At 28.2% G+C, this 13,574-nt stretch overlaps 1 protein-coding gene and 1 long non-coding RNA gene across 2 annotated transcripts; one reads left to right on the top strand and one right to left on the bottom strand.

The window, feature by feature from the left end:
• Positions 1-1,499: 1,499 nt before the first annotated feature.
• On the top strand, positions 1,500-6,968 carry LOC126901424 (uncharacterized). Its single transcript, XM_050677853.1, has 12 exons — positions 1,500-1,559; positions 1,660-1,699; positions 1,782-1,929; positions 4,417-4,542; positions 4,622-4,747; positions 4,859-4,993; positions 5,118-5,252; positions 5,377-5,511; positions 5,636-5,770; positions 5,896-6,166; positions 6,400-6,582; positions 6,670-6,968. The coding sequence occupies exons 5-12, from the start codon at positions 4,700-4,702 to the stop codon at positions 6,807-6,809; spliced, it is 1,182 nt and encodes a 393-aa protein (XP_050533810.1). The 5' UTR covers positions 1,500-1,559; positions 1,660-1,699; positions 1,782-1,929; positions 4,417-4,542; positions 4,622-4,699; the 3' UTR covers positions 6,810-6,968.
• Positions 6,969-9,353: 2,385 nt separating this feature from the next.
• On the bottom strand, positions 9,354-11,994 carry LOC126901224 (uncharacterized). The gene is made up of 3 exons (XR_007702995.1): positions 11,980-11,994; positions 11,296-11,803; positions 9,354-9,640 (listed from the first exon to the last, which is right to left on the bottom strand). It is a non-coding gene; the product is annotated as an uncharacterized LOC126901224 (long non-coding RNA).
• Positions 11,995-13,574: the final 1,580 nt, after the last annotated feature.

The raw sequence follows: 13,574 nt of genomic DNA, 5'->3' as shown, positions 1-13,574 counted from the left end.
CTAAAGGTGTGGAGATTAGCTCTTGAAGAAAAGGGTTTAAGAATAAGTAGGAGTAAAAGAGAGTTTATTGAGTATAGTTTGACAGAGGAGAACACGAGGTAAATGAAATTATGAGAGAAGTGACAATAAACGAAGACGTAATAGGAGAGTTTTAAGTATTTAGGATCAGTTATGCAAAAAGACGGTAGTATTGACGAGGATGTAAGACACAGGAAGTGTTTTACACTTCACAGTGCGGGTGGTTTAATAAGGATAGAAGCGTCTGGTGCATCATGCAATAAAAGAATTCTAATGAGGCTGAAAGGTAAGTTCTATAAGACTGTAGTGAGACCAGATATGGATGTATGGTTCAGAGTGTTGGCACGGACGACAATAAAGTAGAGTATATAACGAGTGTAGCAGAGATGAGTGGAGTGACTAGAAAAGATAGGATAAGGAACGAACATATAAGAGGGAGAATGGGTGTAACGTCAATCGTGGATAAGATGAGAAAAAATATATTACTAAGATATATACTACATAAATACTTAGATGGTTTGGTCATGTTATGAGGAGAGAAGAATCAGAAGCTGTAAGAACAGTTATAGAAATTAATGTTGAAGGAAGAAGAGGTAGAAGTAGAACATGTTATTTTAAGGATATATGAGATTACAATTATAAAATTTTATTTCATTTTTACAAAAACCTGTGTTTATAGCATCATAAGTAGATTAAAATGAGCATTTAATACATTTTAAGTTTTAAATAATCCATAAAAGCTGTAACGCATTTATAACTATTAGAAAATATAAAAATTCATTAACATGTGAATTAGTGAAGTCGAAATATGATACGTATATATGTATATGGTATTGTCACAATTTTATGAGTGAGGGACTAGTTAAAAATCTGCATTAACCATATTTTAATAAGTTTCAAAATATCACACTGAAACATTCTTTGAACTTTATTTATTAAACGGAAACCCCCTCCAGAAAAATGTTTGGTCCACAGCGATTCTATTGAAACGTTTACCGTATTAGGTTTTACCTTCGCGTAACTTGGACGAATAACTAAAAAAGAAAATATATAAAAATATATCACAATTTAAATTTATATTAATTAAAATATTGTTTGGTTCAAAAAAAATGTAATTCGACCGTCGTTAATGGATACTCCAACTAGAAATTACAGTTGATTTGTAAGAGATTAATCATTAAAGTGACATTCTGTTTAAATAATACTCTCAACGCAGAAAATATATTTATAAGAGAATTATAGTGAAAATATTTTCTTTTACGAAATATTGTGCTAGTGTTTCATTCTGATTTACTGAAAATATGATGAAAATAATTCATTCCGTTCGTTCATCAGGTAAGTAACTTTACATAATTAGCTATTATATTGTTATATGACCTAAAACAACAGATTAGTACATTAAAATTTCTTTTCGTTCGACAAAACTAATAAAAGAAAATTAATCATTATGATGATATTTACTAATTAATAATATTATTTTACAGCTACACTGAAATGTTTATGGATCAATAGTAAGCCGACCATTATTAAGCTTCTTCGCCGTGAGTATAATAACAATCGATAAATTAATAATAATTCAATAATAGTTTTAAATATTGTTTAATCATATATTTATATAAAACAATAATTTTATTTTTTCAGTTCTAGAATGCATTCTTTATGCTATCCAAGTTGTTACATGGTAAATAGAACAAATTACTTCAAAATTCATAACAAATTTAGATCTTTTTTTGTAGAGTAATAAATTAATAAATTATAAATAGGTTTGCATTAGACAACACAAATAGGCTGATTAAACATCTAGACCGCCACGTTCATTTTGATAACAATATTACCTGCATTGAATATGAAGTGGACACAGATATTGAAACAATAGAAGAGTCCAATGAACATCAAAATGCAAGAGATCAAGTATAAATTTACATGAGCATTTTTTGCATACAACTTATTTAGTATTGTCTGTTTTTGTTGTGACACGGTCACGGTGTTGTCACCTGTGTTACACTCAGTGGTGTCACGTGTTAACTTGACCGTTCCACACACGTGCTATCGTTGTGGTGTAGAGTCCAACAAACGGCTACCGTCGTATACCCATCGCAATAATACGTTTATCTGTCATTTTCGTGACACACGATTTTTATGTACCGCAACGTACCACCATTTTTTTTTTTTTTTGAAAAATAAACGGCTCTACAACACCTCTAATACAACTTAGTATCGCCTAATTTTTATATGACCGCGCGTTCATTAACTTCCATCAACTGACTCCCCGGCTTCCATCTCGACCGAATGACACCAATAAGGTAAGAAAACACAGCTGACATTTCACATTATTTCCATTATTTTTGAATTTTTTTTTTCTATAAGAGACAGCGAATTTTTTTTCGCCTTGATCACACTACTATGAACTTTTAATTCTCTGGTGACAGCAGTGAATTTCCCACCCGGTCATATAGACACTATCCATTGCGCGAAATAGTAGATTCTACTATTGATCCTTCTCTTGTTAACCGTCACCGTATGGCTGATACCTGGTGGATTCATGACTTAATTAATAACACTATTGATTGTCCTGAAATATACTATTCCATTACATGTCCATCCTGTTATCTTGCGTAATAATTGACTATTCTACACTCGTTTGCACAATCAAAAGTAAATATTCACTGGTTAACCGTATGCTAATGAATTGCAATTCAGTTAGCAATAAATTAGACTTTGGTGGTGCCGCACAAGCACGACCGCGTAAAATTACTACTCCCGTTGTGAAGCTGGAATTTGACAACGGCTTCGTGACGGACTTACTAGAATCATAAGTGCAGAAATTGTACACTACTCCAGCAATAGTCCAGAAATTTGGAATTGTGCACAGCGGACAAACGCCCTCCCGTATGATAAACTGACGGTCACACAACAGACGCGGCCGGCACAGTTACCTTTACCGAGACCATCGTAGACCTAAAAGTAAAACTCACGGCCGTCATCTCAGATAATTCGTACTGTCATTCGTGGGACACGACTTTTTAACAGAGCAGGAGGTCTCTTGCATGTACAGTTCACCTGGACAAGACGAGGTGTACTACAGCTTATTGGAGAGCGAGTGATCGGCACGCGTTACCTGACGTCAATCTATCTCACTAGATATACCAGGCGACTCACACACGCGCGCAATACTAACGCCCTACTANAAAAGACGGCTCCTGCCGCTTGTGTGTCGATTATCGGCGACTTAACGAGGTGACCGTATCAGACGCGTACCCTACGCCTAATTTAAATTAAATGGTCAGAAGCAAGAGAGGGGCGAAAGTTTTCACGACACTCGGGTTACTGGCAATACCCATTACAACAAAACGAATACACCGCGTTCAGAACAAAAAACATTTTAGTTTCGTGTGCGTACGTTTAATGAACGATATACTTAGGGTATCAAGTGATGACTTTGTTCAGGCTTATCTAGACGATATTTAAATGTTTTCGAAACACACTTAGACTAACTTAGTAAAGTTCTAGAACGTTTAACGCGTCACGGCCTAACATGTCACGCTAAAATGTGTAAAACCGGGTTCTCTGAAGGTTATTTTTTAGGGCACCGGGTACATTGACTAGCACCCGCCGCTATTAACGACGGCCGTATAGAGCGCGAACAACAAATCACCCAAAACAAACATAACACTGTTGTTTACTTCAAAGCGCACCGAACGCGAACAATAAGTTTTGCGTCCGAGTTGTGTGGCCCAGTTAGACTAGCCGAACGCCTTGGTAAAGGGGTATTTTTAACGGACCAGTCCCCACCAAGGAAAATTCACGTCTCATATATGAAAATGAAATAATAGAAAATGTTTTCTTTTTTTTCGTTTCTTTTAATTTTCCTCCTTCTCATGCGTGAAGATTTATGTATGTGATGTAATTAATTATGTCCTCTGCTCACGTAACAGTATCCATATAGACCTGTCGGATAGATATATGACTAATAAAATTTGATATTCTTTTTTGTTACTTTTCAGCATGAACAACGACACCACAACAAACACACCGGGCCCCGTGGTTACCGGCGGATCCGCTCCCACGCGTGTTACGTTCGTCGGATGATGCCGCCCGCGCTCCCTTCTCCAGGTGTTACGCAACCCCGTGGCCCACCACAAACGGGATATTCGGGTAGGTCGCGAGGAAGTAAGGCGGAAAATGCAGAATGCGCTAAACGCTCTTCTCCGTACCTTCCCCTCTAATTCGTAAGCGCTAACTGCCGCCACCAAGATCTGCAGGGTAATGTGGCGGCACAGCATTTACCCCACCAGCCTACTCCAGGAAGGGCCACAACAAGCAATACGGGAGTATATGCTAATACTCGTCCATTAACCTCTATCAGTTGAAAAAAATAAAATTGTGTTTTATACTCAGGATGAGCAACAAAATGCCATAGCTCCGATAAATCAAGTTTTTGACGATGTTGACATTAATAATCCCAATGATTTACCTTTGATTGAATCGAATGATCAAAGTACTCTTTTTGTGCCCAATAAAAATGTGAGTATCGATTTATGTTTACAATTTAATTATTAGTGTCAATTTTTTATATTAAAGTATAACTATGTTGTATACTAAGGGTGAAAAACAAAATGTCATAGCTTCGGAAAATGAAGTTTTTGGCGTTACTGACATTAATGATGCCAGTAATTTACATATGACTGTATTGAATAATGAAAATACTCATTTTTTGGCCACTGAAAATGTGAGTGCCAATTTTTCCGAAATATTTTATTGTTAATTCATATAAAATATACATTTTTAATTATATAAATATAATCTATTTCAAATAGCTATTATATATTTTTGTGTTCAGGACAATGGTTTATATAAAAATGAGTCACAAAATGTCATAGTTTCAGTACATGACGATGCTGACACTTCTGATGCCATTGATTTACCTTTGACTTTGACGAATAGTGAAAATTCTCCTCTTGTGTCCACTGAAAATGTGAGTGTCAATTTATGTTTACAATTTCTCCGAAATATTTTATTGTTAATTCATATAAAATATACATTTTTAATTATATAAATATAATCTATTTCAAATAGCTATTATATATTTTTGTGTTCAGGACAATGGTTTATATAAAAATGAGTCACAAAATGTCATAGTTTCAGTACATGACGATGCTGACACTTCTGATGCCATTGATTTACCTTTGACTTTGACGAATAGTGAAAATTCTCCTCTTGTGTCCACTGAAAATGTGAGTGTCAATTTATGTTTACAATTTCTCCGAAATATTTTATTGTTAATTCATATAAAATATACATTTTTAATTATATAAATATAATCTATTTCAAATAGCTATTATATATTTTTGTGTTCAGGACAATGGTTTATATAAAAATGAGTCACAAAATGTCATAGTTTCAGTACATGACGATGCTGACACTTCTGATGCCATTGATTTACCTTTGACTTTGACGAATAGTGAAAATTCTCCTCTTGTGTCCACTGAAAATGTGAGTGTCAATTTATGTTTACAATTTCTCCGAAATATTTTATTGTTAATTCATATAAAATATACATTTTTAATTATATAAATATAATCTATTTCAAATAGCTATTATATATTTTTGTGTTCAGGACAATGGTTTATATAAAAATGAGTCACAAAATGTCATAGTTTCAGTACATGACGATGCTGACACTTCTGATGCCATTGATTTACCTTTGACTTTGACGAATAGTGAAAATTCTCCTCTTGTGTCCACTGAAAATGTGAGTGTCAATTTATGTTTACAATTTCTCCGAAATATTTTATTGTTAATTCATATAAAATATACATTTTTAATTATACACATATAATCTATTTCAAATAGCTATTATATATTTTTGTGTGTTAGAACAATGGAACAATAAAGCAATGTCAGTTAACTCAGGTAAAAAAAGATGAAAGACGGTTCATGATGAAAGATATGGCAAAGTTTCACTTGAATGTAAACTATGTATATCGTCTAAGAGTGTTGCACACTGCTAAAAACTATATCTTTTTGGCGAAAGTGAACGAAGAAAATTCGATTAGGGCACTTGAAAGACGCATTAATGTTTTTTACAGTTACTCTAAGGAAAAAACTTACACCCCCCAATTGGAGGAGCTGTGCGTTATTAAATATAGTAATAACCTTTAGTTATTAACTTAATTAACTTGTAAAAGTAATTAATAGTTAAGTATTTTAGTCGAGATTTGTAATTTTAAAGTTTAACATCAGATTCATTTAATAACTAAGTAATTAATTGGTTATATCTTTAAAATACTCAATAAATGAATAACGACTCCGAGTGAAAATATGTGAATCTAAATAAAATTTATCAACAAACTTTGCTTATTACTTTTATCTTAATTTTAGACGACGGTAATTGGTACAGAGGCATCTGTAAGGCCATCAATGAAGATGTAGATGGAAAAATGACATTTTTTATATCACTGCTAGATTGGGGTGATTTCATTTCTGTAAATGTTAATAACATACGAAAAATACAGCCATTTTTTATTCAACACGCACCATTAGTAGTAAAATGCGTTCTTAGAGGTAACTATTTATCATGACAACATGAGGTTGTTTATTTAACATTTAAAGTGATAATTCAATGAAATGTAATTAACCTTTTATTTTTAGATTTGAAACTTTCACGTTTTTCAAAGAAAATTTTAAGGAAACTGTCTAATAAAGTCTTTAATTGCAATATATTCTCAAGATTTGGTCCGACTTATTATGAAATTAAATCGGAGCAGATATCTAGCTTATTAAAAAATTAAAAATTAATTTTAGTGTCAACCAGTTGGCAATTTAACATGAACATATTTATCTTGCTAATTTATAATTTACAAGTAGCTCGTTTTTAAAGAAAATTTCTTAATCCATTATTACATGTTTAGTAATGTACAATTCATTCCAAAACTTATACAACAATTAATAAAAACTATTTATGAAATTTAATCATATATCTGTTAAATAAAGTTGAAAATATATTGATATAATTATGTTTATATAAACATATTGTTCTTCATTTAACAATTATGTTAAGAAATATCAATTATCAGTTTGCATTAATAGAACCTTTACATTTTATGAACGAAAATTACCATGAATTTTCATTGATGTGATTTATTTTACAATGTGAGTTACAAGATTAGTACAAAAGATCAACTGATATTTTGTATATTATAACTATATTAAGATTTAATGACGAATATCTTTATTAATTTTACCTTCTAACTAATTAAAATATTATTAATAGTGGTATAGTTAGTTAATACTACCTTTTTATTAAATTAATTACCTCAGATAAAAAAAGGTAAATTAATTATATAATATACACTAATTGCAATTATATTACTAAGAAAAAAATATTTTTATTCATAGCCTGTATTGAAACTTATTAGAATAGATAATTATTTAAATTCTATTGATTGATTGAGCTTCAGTGAACTTAGTTGAGAATATGATAGGTAGTAGTAAAATAATCTTACCCTTATCTTATACAATATAAAATAACAATTCATACAGTTTTTATTATTATAATAATAGATTTAATTTATTTATAAGCATTTCTTTAAGAAGAAATGATATTCTAAGAGAGAATAATTTGTGATTTTTTTATATTTATGTTTGAAATAATCGATAAAAAGAAAAAAGAATGTTAAAGAAACATTTAAATAATTAATTAATTCTTGATTGCTATGTAAATATATCGATAGTTAATAGTGAATAATAATAGTGTAATATTATGGGTGTACTTAAAAAATCTATCATAATTATTTAATTATATTATGCGTTTAAATTATCATTTGTAAATTCACAAATAATAATTGTATTCACATTTACTATTAATGTTGTATAATGACGATTAATTGTTATAGTGTAACATTAGTGCATATGAATGTTTCACGAGTAAATCATCAGATTATTTTTTTATGACAATTACTTAATGTGGATTGCGTGTGCTAAGTATATTTTATACTGATGTAAACTAAGTAAACAGTATTTTCTTCCTTTTCAAGAAAAAAATACTTTTAAAGGAAATTAAACATGCATTTATTGAGCATAGATCATTTTTTTCTTTTTTTAATAAGACTTTATAAAGAGAAAGAAAAAGCGATAAAAAATAAAAAAAAAATTACTAATATGAAGATTGTAAAAAATATATTAAGAATTTTATTAACTAGTAGTGAAGATTTTTTTTTCTTAATGACAGTATTTAATTCAAAAAAGAACTTTAAAAAAATTGCTTTAAGATATTTATTTGAGAAAACTTGGTTGAAAATAGTAGGAAATATCTTATCTTAGCATAAATTGGATTAAGAGTAATTGATGAGAAATTCAAATGAATTTCTGATTATACACTCAAAACAATTATATTTAAAAAGAATCATTATTGATTATACCACGTAAAGTAATTATTAATTATAAAATAGATGTTTAGATTAATATTTCCTTTATTATTATTTATATATATTTTTTTTTTAATTAATTTTTTTTTGCATGTAATAATAATGTAATGTAATAATAATATTAGCAATTGATCTATTAATCTATAGCAATCGAGTATAGTTGCATAATTATAAATATATAATTTTTGTAAATTAGTAAAGGTAATTGCTCTATGATAATGTTGACAGAGAGGATATAGCTTATTTTGAGTAAAAAGAACTTTTAACAATTTAACATAAGGCCATAATATTACTTAAATTGTTAGGTTAGATATTTTGAGTATTACATTGTATATAGGAGTAAAAGTTAATATGAATAATAAGACAAATTTGATATTTAAAATCAATATATTATATTATGAAGATGTTATATTGGTATATTTACTAATATGATTTTAATTTTCCCATAATTATATTATGATAAAAATATTCCAGCCCTCTTCAGGTATTGAAGGATACCAAGACATAATGTATTCAAATTCTTCAGGAAAAAAAGTATCTTTGCAAAAATTTATGCATTCTATAAAATTTGTGCAGGAATTAAATGATATAAATTCATTAGACGTAGTCTTATTATAACTCCACGCTTCATTGTTTAAAGAATTTAAGTTGTTTTGATATGCAAATTCCCACGGTTCATTAGAAACAGTTCTCTTACTTTATGTCATCAAATTATATACATTTAAAGAGCATTAATCTGTAAAATCTACATTGATCTTTTATAAGTATTAAAAAAATTAAGTCATTTCAATATTTTCTTTAGAATGGTAAATTTGTAATGTTTGAAGGATTATTTTGCTATACATTCCCTATTAAGTTTTCTCTCCTATTCTAACTTTCCATCATCAGATGGCATGTTAGGTCTAAATATATCATTATACCATTCCTAGTGTTAAATTCCACATTGGATGCTGAATTTTTAGCTATCTCATCAGCTTAAAACAATATAGGTTTTGACTTAAAGTAATGGACTATATCATAAGTCTAGCGAAGATTATATTTTGTTATGTAGTAGTATTGTGCTATGATCTTTCTGTGGCTCTCTTTGAATGAGTAGGTATGGCATAATCGCACATTTTGTATTGGACATTCCCTCTATATTCTGCTGTAAGAAGTGTTTTTTTATTGTGAATGTTTTGTGACATGCAGGAACCATACTAAATAAAATTAAGAAAAAAATTATAAGATGATTTTCCTTAAAATCTGTATATTTATAAAATGGCTTTATAATATATCTTTTTTTTAAAGAGAATATTAATTTATTATATTAAAAACAAAAATTTTGTGAAATTATTCAATAATAATAATTTTATTGAAAAAGTGGAAATATATGAGACAAGTTATGTTCTGTGGCAAGATGATCCATATTGTAAAATGGATTTTACTAAATTTAATAAATATATTAAATATTATATAAATATTGAATTTGAGAATTGTAACATAAAAATAATTATATATTATAAAGATTTTGTAATGATAAATATTAATGAAAAATTCTAAAGTAATGAGAGTTTATTTATAAATTCTTAGAAAATAAGTTTTTAGACGTCATACATGCACCGCGTCTCCAACATTTTTATTATTTAGGATTAATTTAATAATATAGTTTAATTCATTAATCTTTTTTATAATTTTAATAGACCATGATATTTTAGTACTAATTTGGGCAATTTTTACATTTGAGCAAAAGGAAATTATTTTGAGTTGCTACAAAACACAAAAAAATTCAGAGAAAAAAAAATTAGTATAAAAATTTATTATTTGAGAAAGTATTGAAAAACTCAAGAGATTATTAAAAATATATAAAATTATTATAATTATTCAAATAATTTATTTGAAATATAAATGTCATACGAACAGAAAATGTGCCAAAGGAGAGCATAGGAAAACTTTAGATTAGATTAATAATTTAAAAAGTCTAAATCATTAAAAGAACTCGAAAAGAGAAATTTAATTACTACTAGTGTAATATCAGACTTAAAAATAACATCACTGTGGTTTATGTATCTCAATAATAATATATGTATTATAGTATGTATTAATATAATACAATAAATTACAGTATGGAGATTAAAAAGTTATATTTTATTCATTGATCAAAATGATATATTATTTATTTATTAGAAAAAAGAAAGCAATTAAATGTTAAACAAACAATAGCTCATATTAATGATAAATGATATGGAGGCTCTTTGTAAGAGGAAGAGCAAGTGAGAAATTTTATAAAAGGTTTAAACCCAAGTATTGCTAGATATGTTAGTATTCTTGATAATTGTAACTTTACTAAATTAAAAAGAAATATTCATAAGTACGAAGTGGTACAATTTATGATTACTGGAGAAACAGCTAAAATTCTGTTTGAAATTAAACAAAATATAATAAATGAAAAAATAAATAAAATTACGCAATTTGATAAAAATAATGATAATAAAAAATGAACTGAACAAATAAATAATTTAATACAAAATCAAAACGAATGTTTCATAAATATAATTAATAATAATCAGTTTCAAAATAAAAATTAATTTAACAATAATCCATCAAATAATAATCATACAGCCTCATTATTGTTAGAAACAGTCTGTGCGACGTGAATACTCGGACTACTCGAAGAGTTAAATCTCGTTTTTGCCGGTTCTTTATAAAAAAAATAAATGTAGTTAATAAATTAACTATTAAAACTAAATCAAGAAAATTCAAATAAAATTTTGTGGACTGTATTGGTTTTGTTATAATATAAATTACACATGATCTACTTGAACTAATGTTAGTAGGTCTTAACTCTATTGCAACAATCAATTAATGAACATACCACTAATCAATACAATATTTACAATTATAATATCATGATGCTTCTATGGACACTGAACTAATGACAGGTTGCAATCCATCAAATTTCAACTTGGTCAAATATTACAAACGCGTTCTGTACAATTACATACCATGAATTACACAGTTGAGCCCAACGCAATCAACTGTATTCCGCTATCACTTCAAAATAAAGGACAAACAATTAATAAACGTTCGCACACAATATAACGCATTAAGTTAACGCATACTAAATAAACAAACGCTAAAAAACATAAATAATAACCAACAGCGACACCTTCATCAACTGCGACACATCTTACCAAACGTGACACAGTGTTCGTAATAACACTGCAGCTACACACATACGGAGCATACGAGAACATGAATAGGAGAGCCCACACATACACTACCACAATAGTAAAACCGGTTATGGCAGCTCATGACTAGGAAAAACCGGCACGCACAACCAAACACAATCAAAAATCTTGAATTGAGGTTAAACAAATATGCTGAAAATATTTGTTCACTTTAAAATTCAGCAAAATATCAAACTATATTACACATTAATAATATAATTGAAAATATCACTCAGCTTTACATTTTTATATTTATTTTAATGATACAAAAATTCCAATAACTATTGACACAAGATCAAATATTAATTGTATAACAAATAAGTTATTACCCAAAAATCAAATAATCCATAAAAATAATATGAAAAAAATAGATGGTTCAGATAACACGCCATTAATAATCTTAGAAACAACAACAACTGACTTAGTAATAAATCAGATTAATTTTGGTATTAATGTCTTTGTTATCTTGAATTAAACTATTCAATTGGTGATGACTTTTTAGATAAAAACAATGGGATCATTAATTTTGATAAAAAAGTTTATGATAAATTAAAATCAATTAATGTCTGTTTATCATAATAAAAATTTAACATCAATTTACACTTAATCGAAAAAGTAAAAAATTTGTTTACTTTTTATGATTATTACTCATTTTTACATTTTTTGATAATGAAATAGAGCTACTTGATCATAAAATTAATAAAGAAGGTATAAAACACATAGATAGAAAAACAAAAGCTGAATTTTAAACACCACAAACACAAAAAGATGTTATATCTTTATAGGAATGTGTTTTATTCCAAAAACATGTGAAAGATTTTGCAAAAATGACTAATACACTTACAGATTTAATCAAAGGTAACAATAAAAAAAATTTAATGATGCACAGAAGATGAAAAATTATTCAACACATTAAAGCAAGCTTTAATTACACAATCGCTATTAAAACATTTTGACGACAATAAAAAAACAATCTTAACAAAAGATGCTTCCATTACTGGTTTAGGTGCGTGTTTAGATCAAGAGTATAATAATATTTTATTTCCAGTTGACTATGCTAGTGGACATTTATTGACTAATGAAAAACTACCCTAGAATTATTAGGATTAGGTTTTGGAGTAACGAATTTTAAAGCATCTTATACGGACGGGATTTTATTGTATTTTGTGATAATATAAAAGTATTCAATATTATGAATCTCTTCAAATGCCTTCTGTTAGAATTGCCAGATTGACTTTAAAACTATTAGATTTCAATTTTGACGTAATCTACAAGAAAGGAAAAACTAATGAGGTCGCTGATGCTTTATCTAGATATTCTATTAGTAATATTACAGTTAACAATAAACAAGATGATTTGGATTTAGATTTAATTGAAATAAAAGCATTACAACTTGAACATAATTTTTGTAAATATATCATTGATGCCTTAAACAATGAGTCTATTGCTATAAGTTTTAAACGAAAATCGAGACAATTTTTAATTCAAAATTTCGGGAACAACTCATAAAATTCAAAATAAATATTTTTAGCCTAAACTTATCAAAGATATAACCGAATTCATTAAAACATGTCTAAACTGTTAAACAAATAAAAAATAAGTAGAATCCCATAGAACAATTACATTCCTTGCCTCTAACGTCTAAGCCATTAAATCCTTTAATTTTCGATTATACGATTATAATTTTCGATGTATAGGTCCACTAAGTTCAAGTAATAAAAATAAATATATTTTAGTGAAAATATATGATAATGCAAAATATATTTTTACGAAAGCGGTAGAGTTTAACACAGCTGAAGCCACTATTAAATTTATAATTCAAATAGTTTAACAATAAGGTGTCTTTTTAGCTTCGATGCGAAGCTGAGAAGGTATTAATTTTACTATGATGTGTTTTTTTTTTTATTTTTTTATTTTTTTTTTT

The sequence above is a fragment of the Daktulosphaira vitifoliae genome, unplaced genomic scaffold, assembly GCF_025091365.1.
Source record: "Daktulosphaira vitifoliae isolate Bord-2020 unplaced genomic scaffold, ASM2509136v1 Scaffold_3, whole genome shotgun sequence".
Lineage (NCBI taxonomy): Eukaryota > Metazoa > Arthropoda > Insecta > Hemiptera > Phylloxeridae > Daktulosphaira > Daktulosphaira vitifoliae.
Note: the sequence above shows the minus strand (reverse complement) of the source record. Positions and strands in the feature narration are given on the sequence as shown.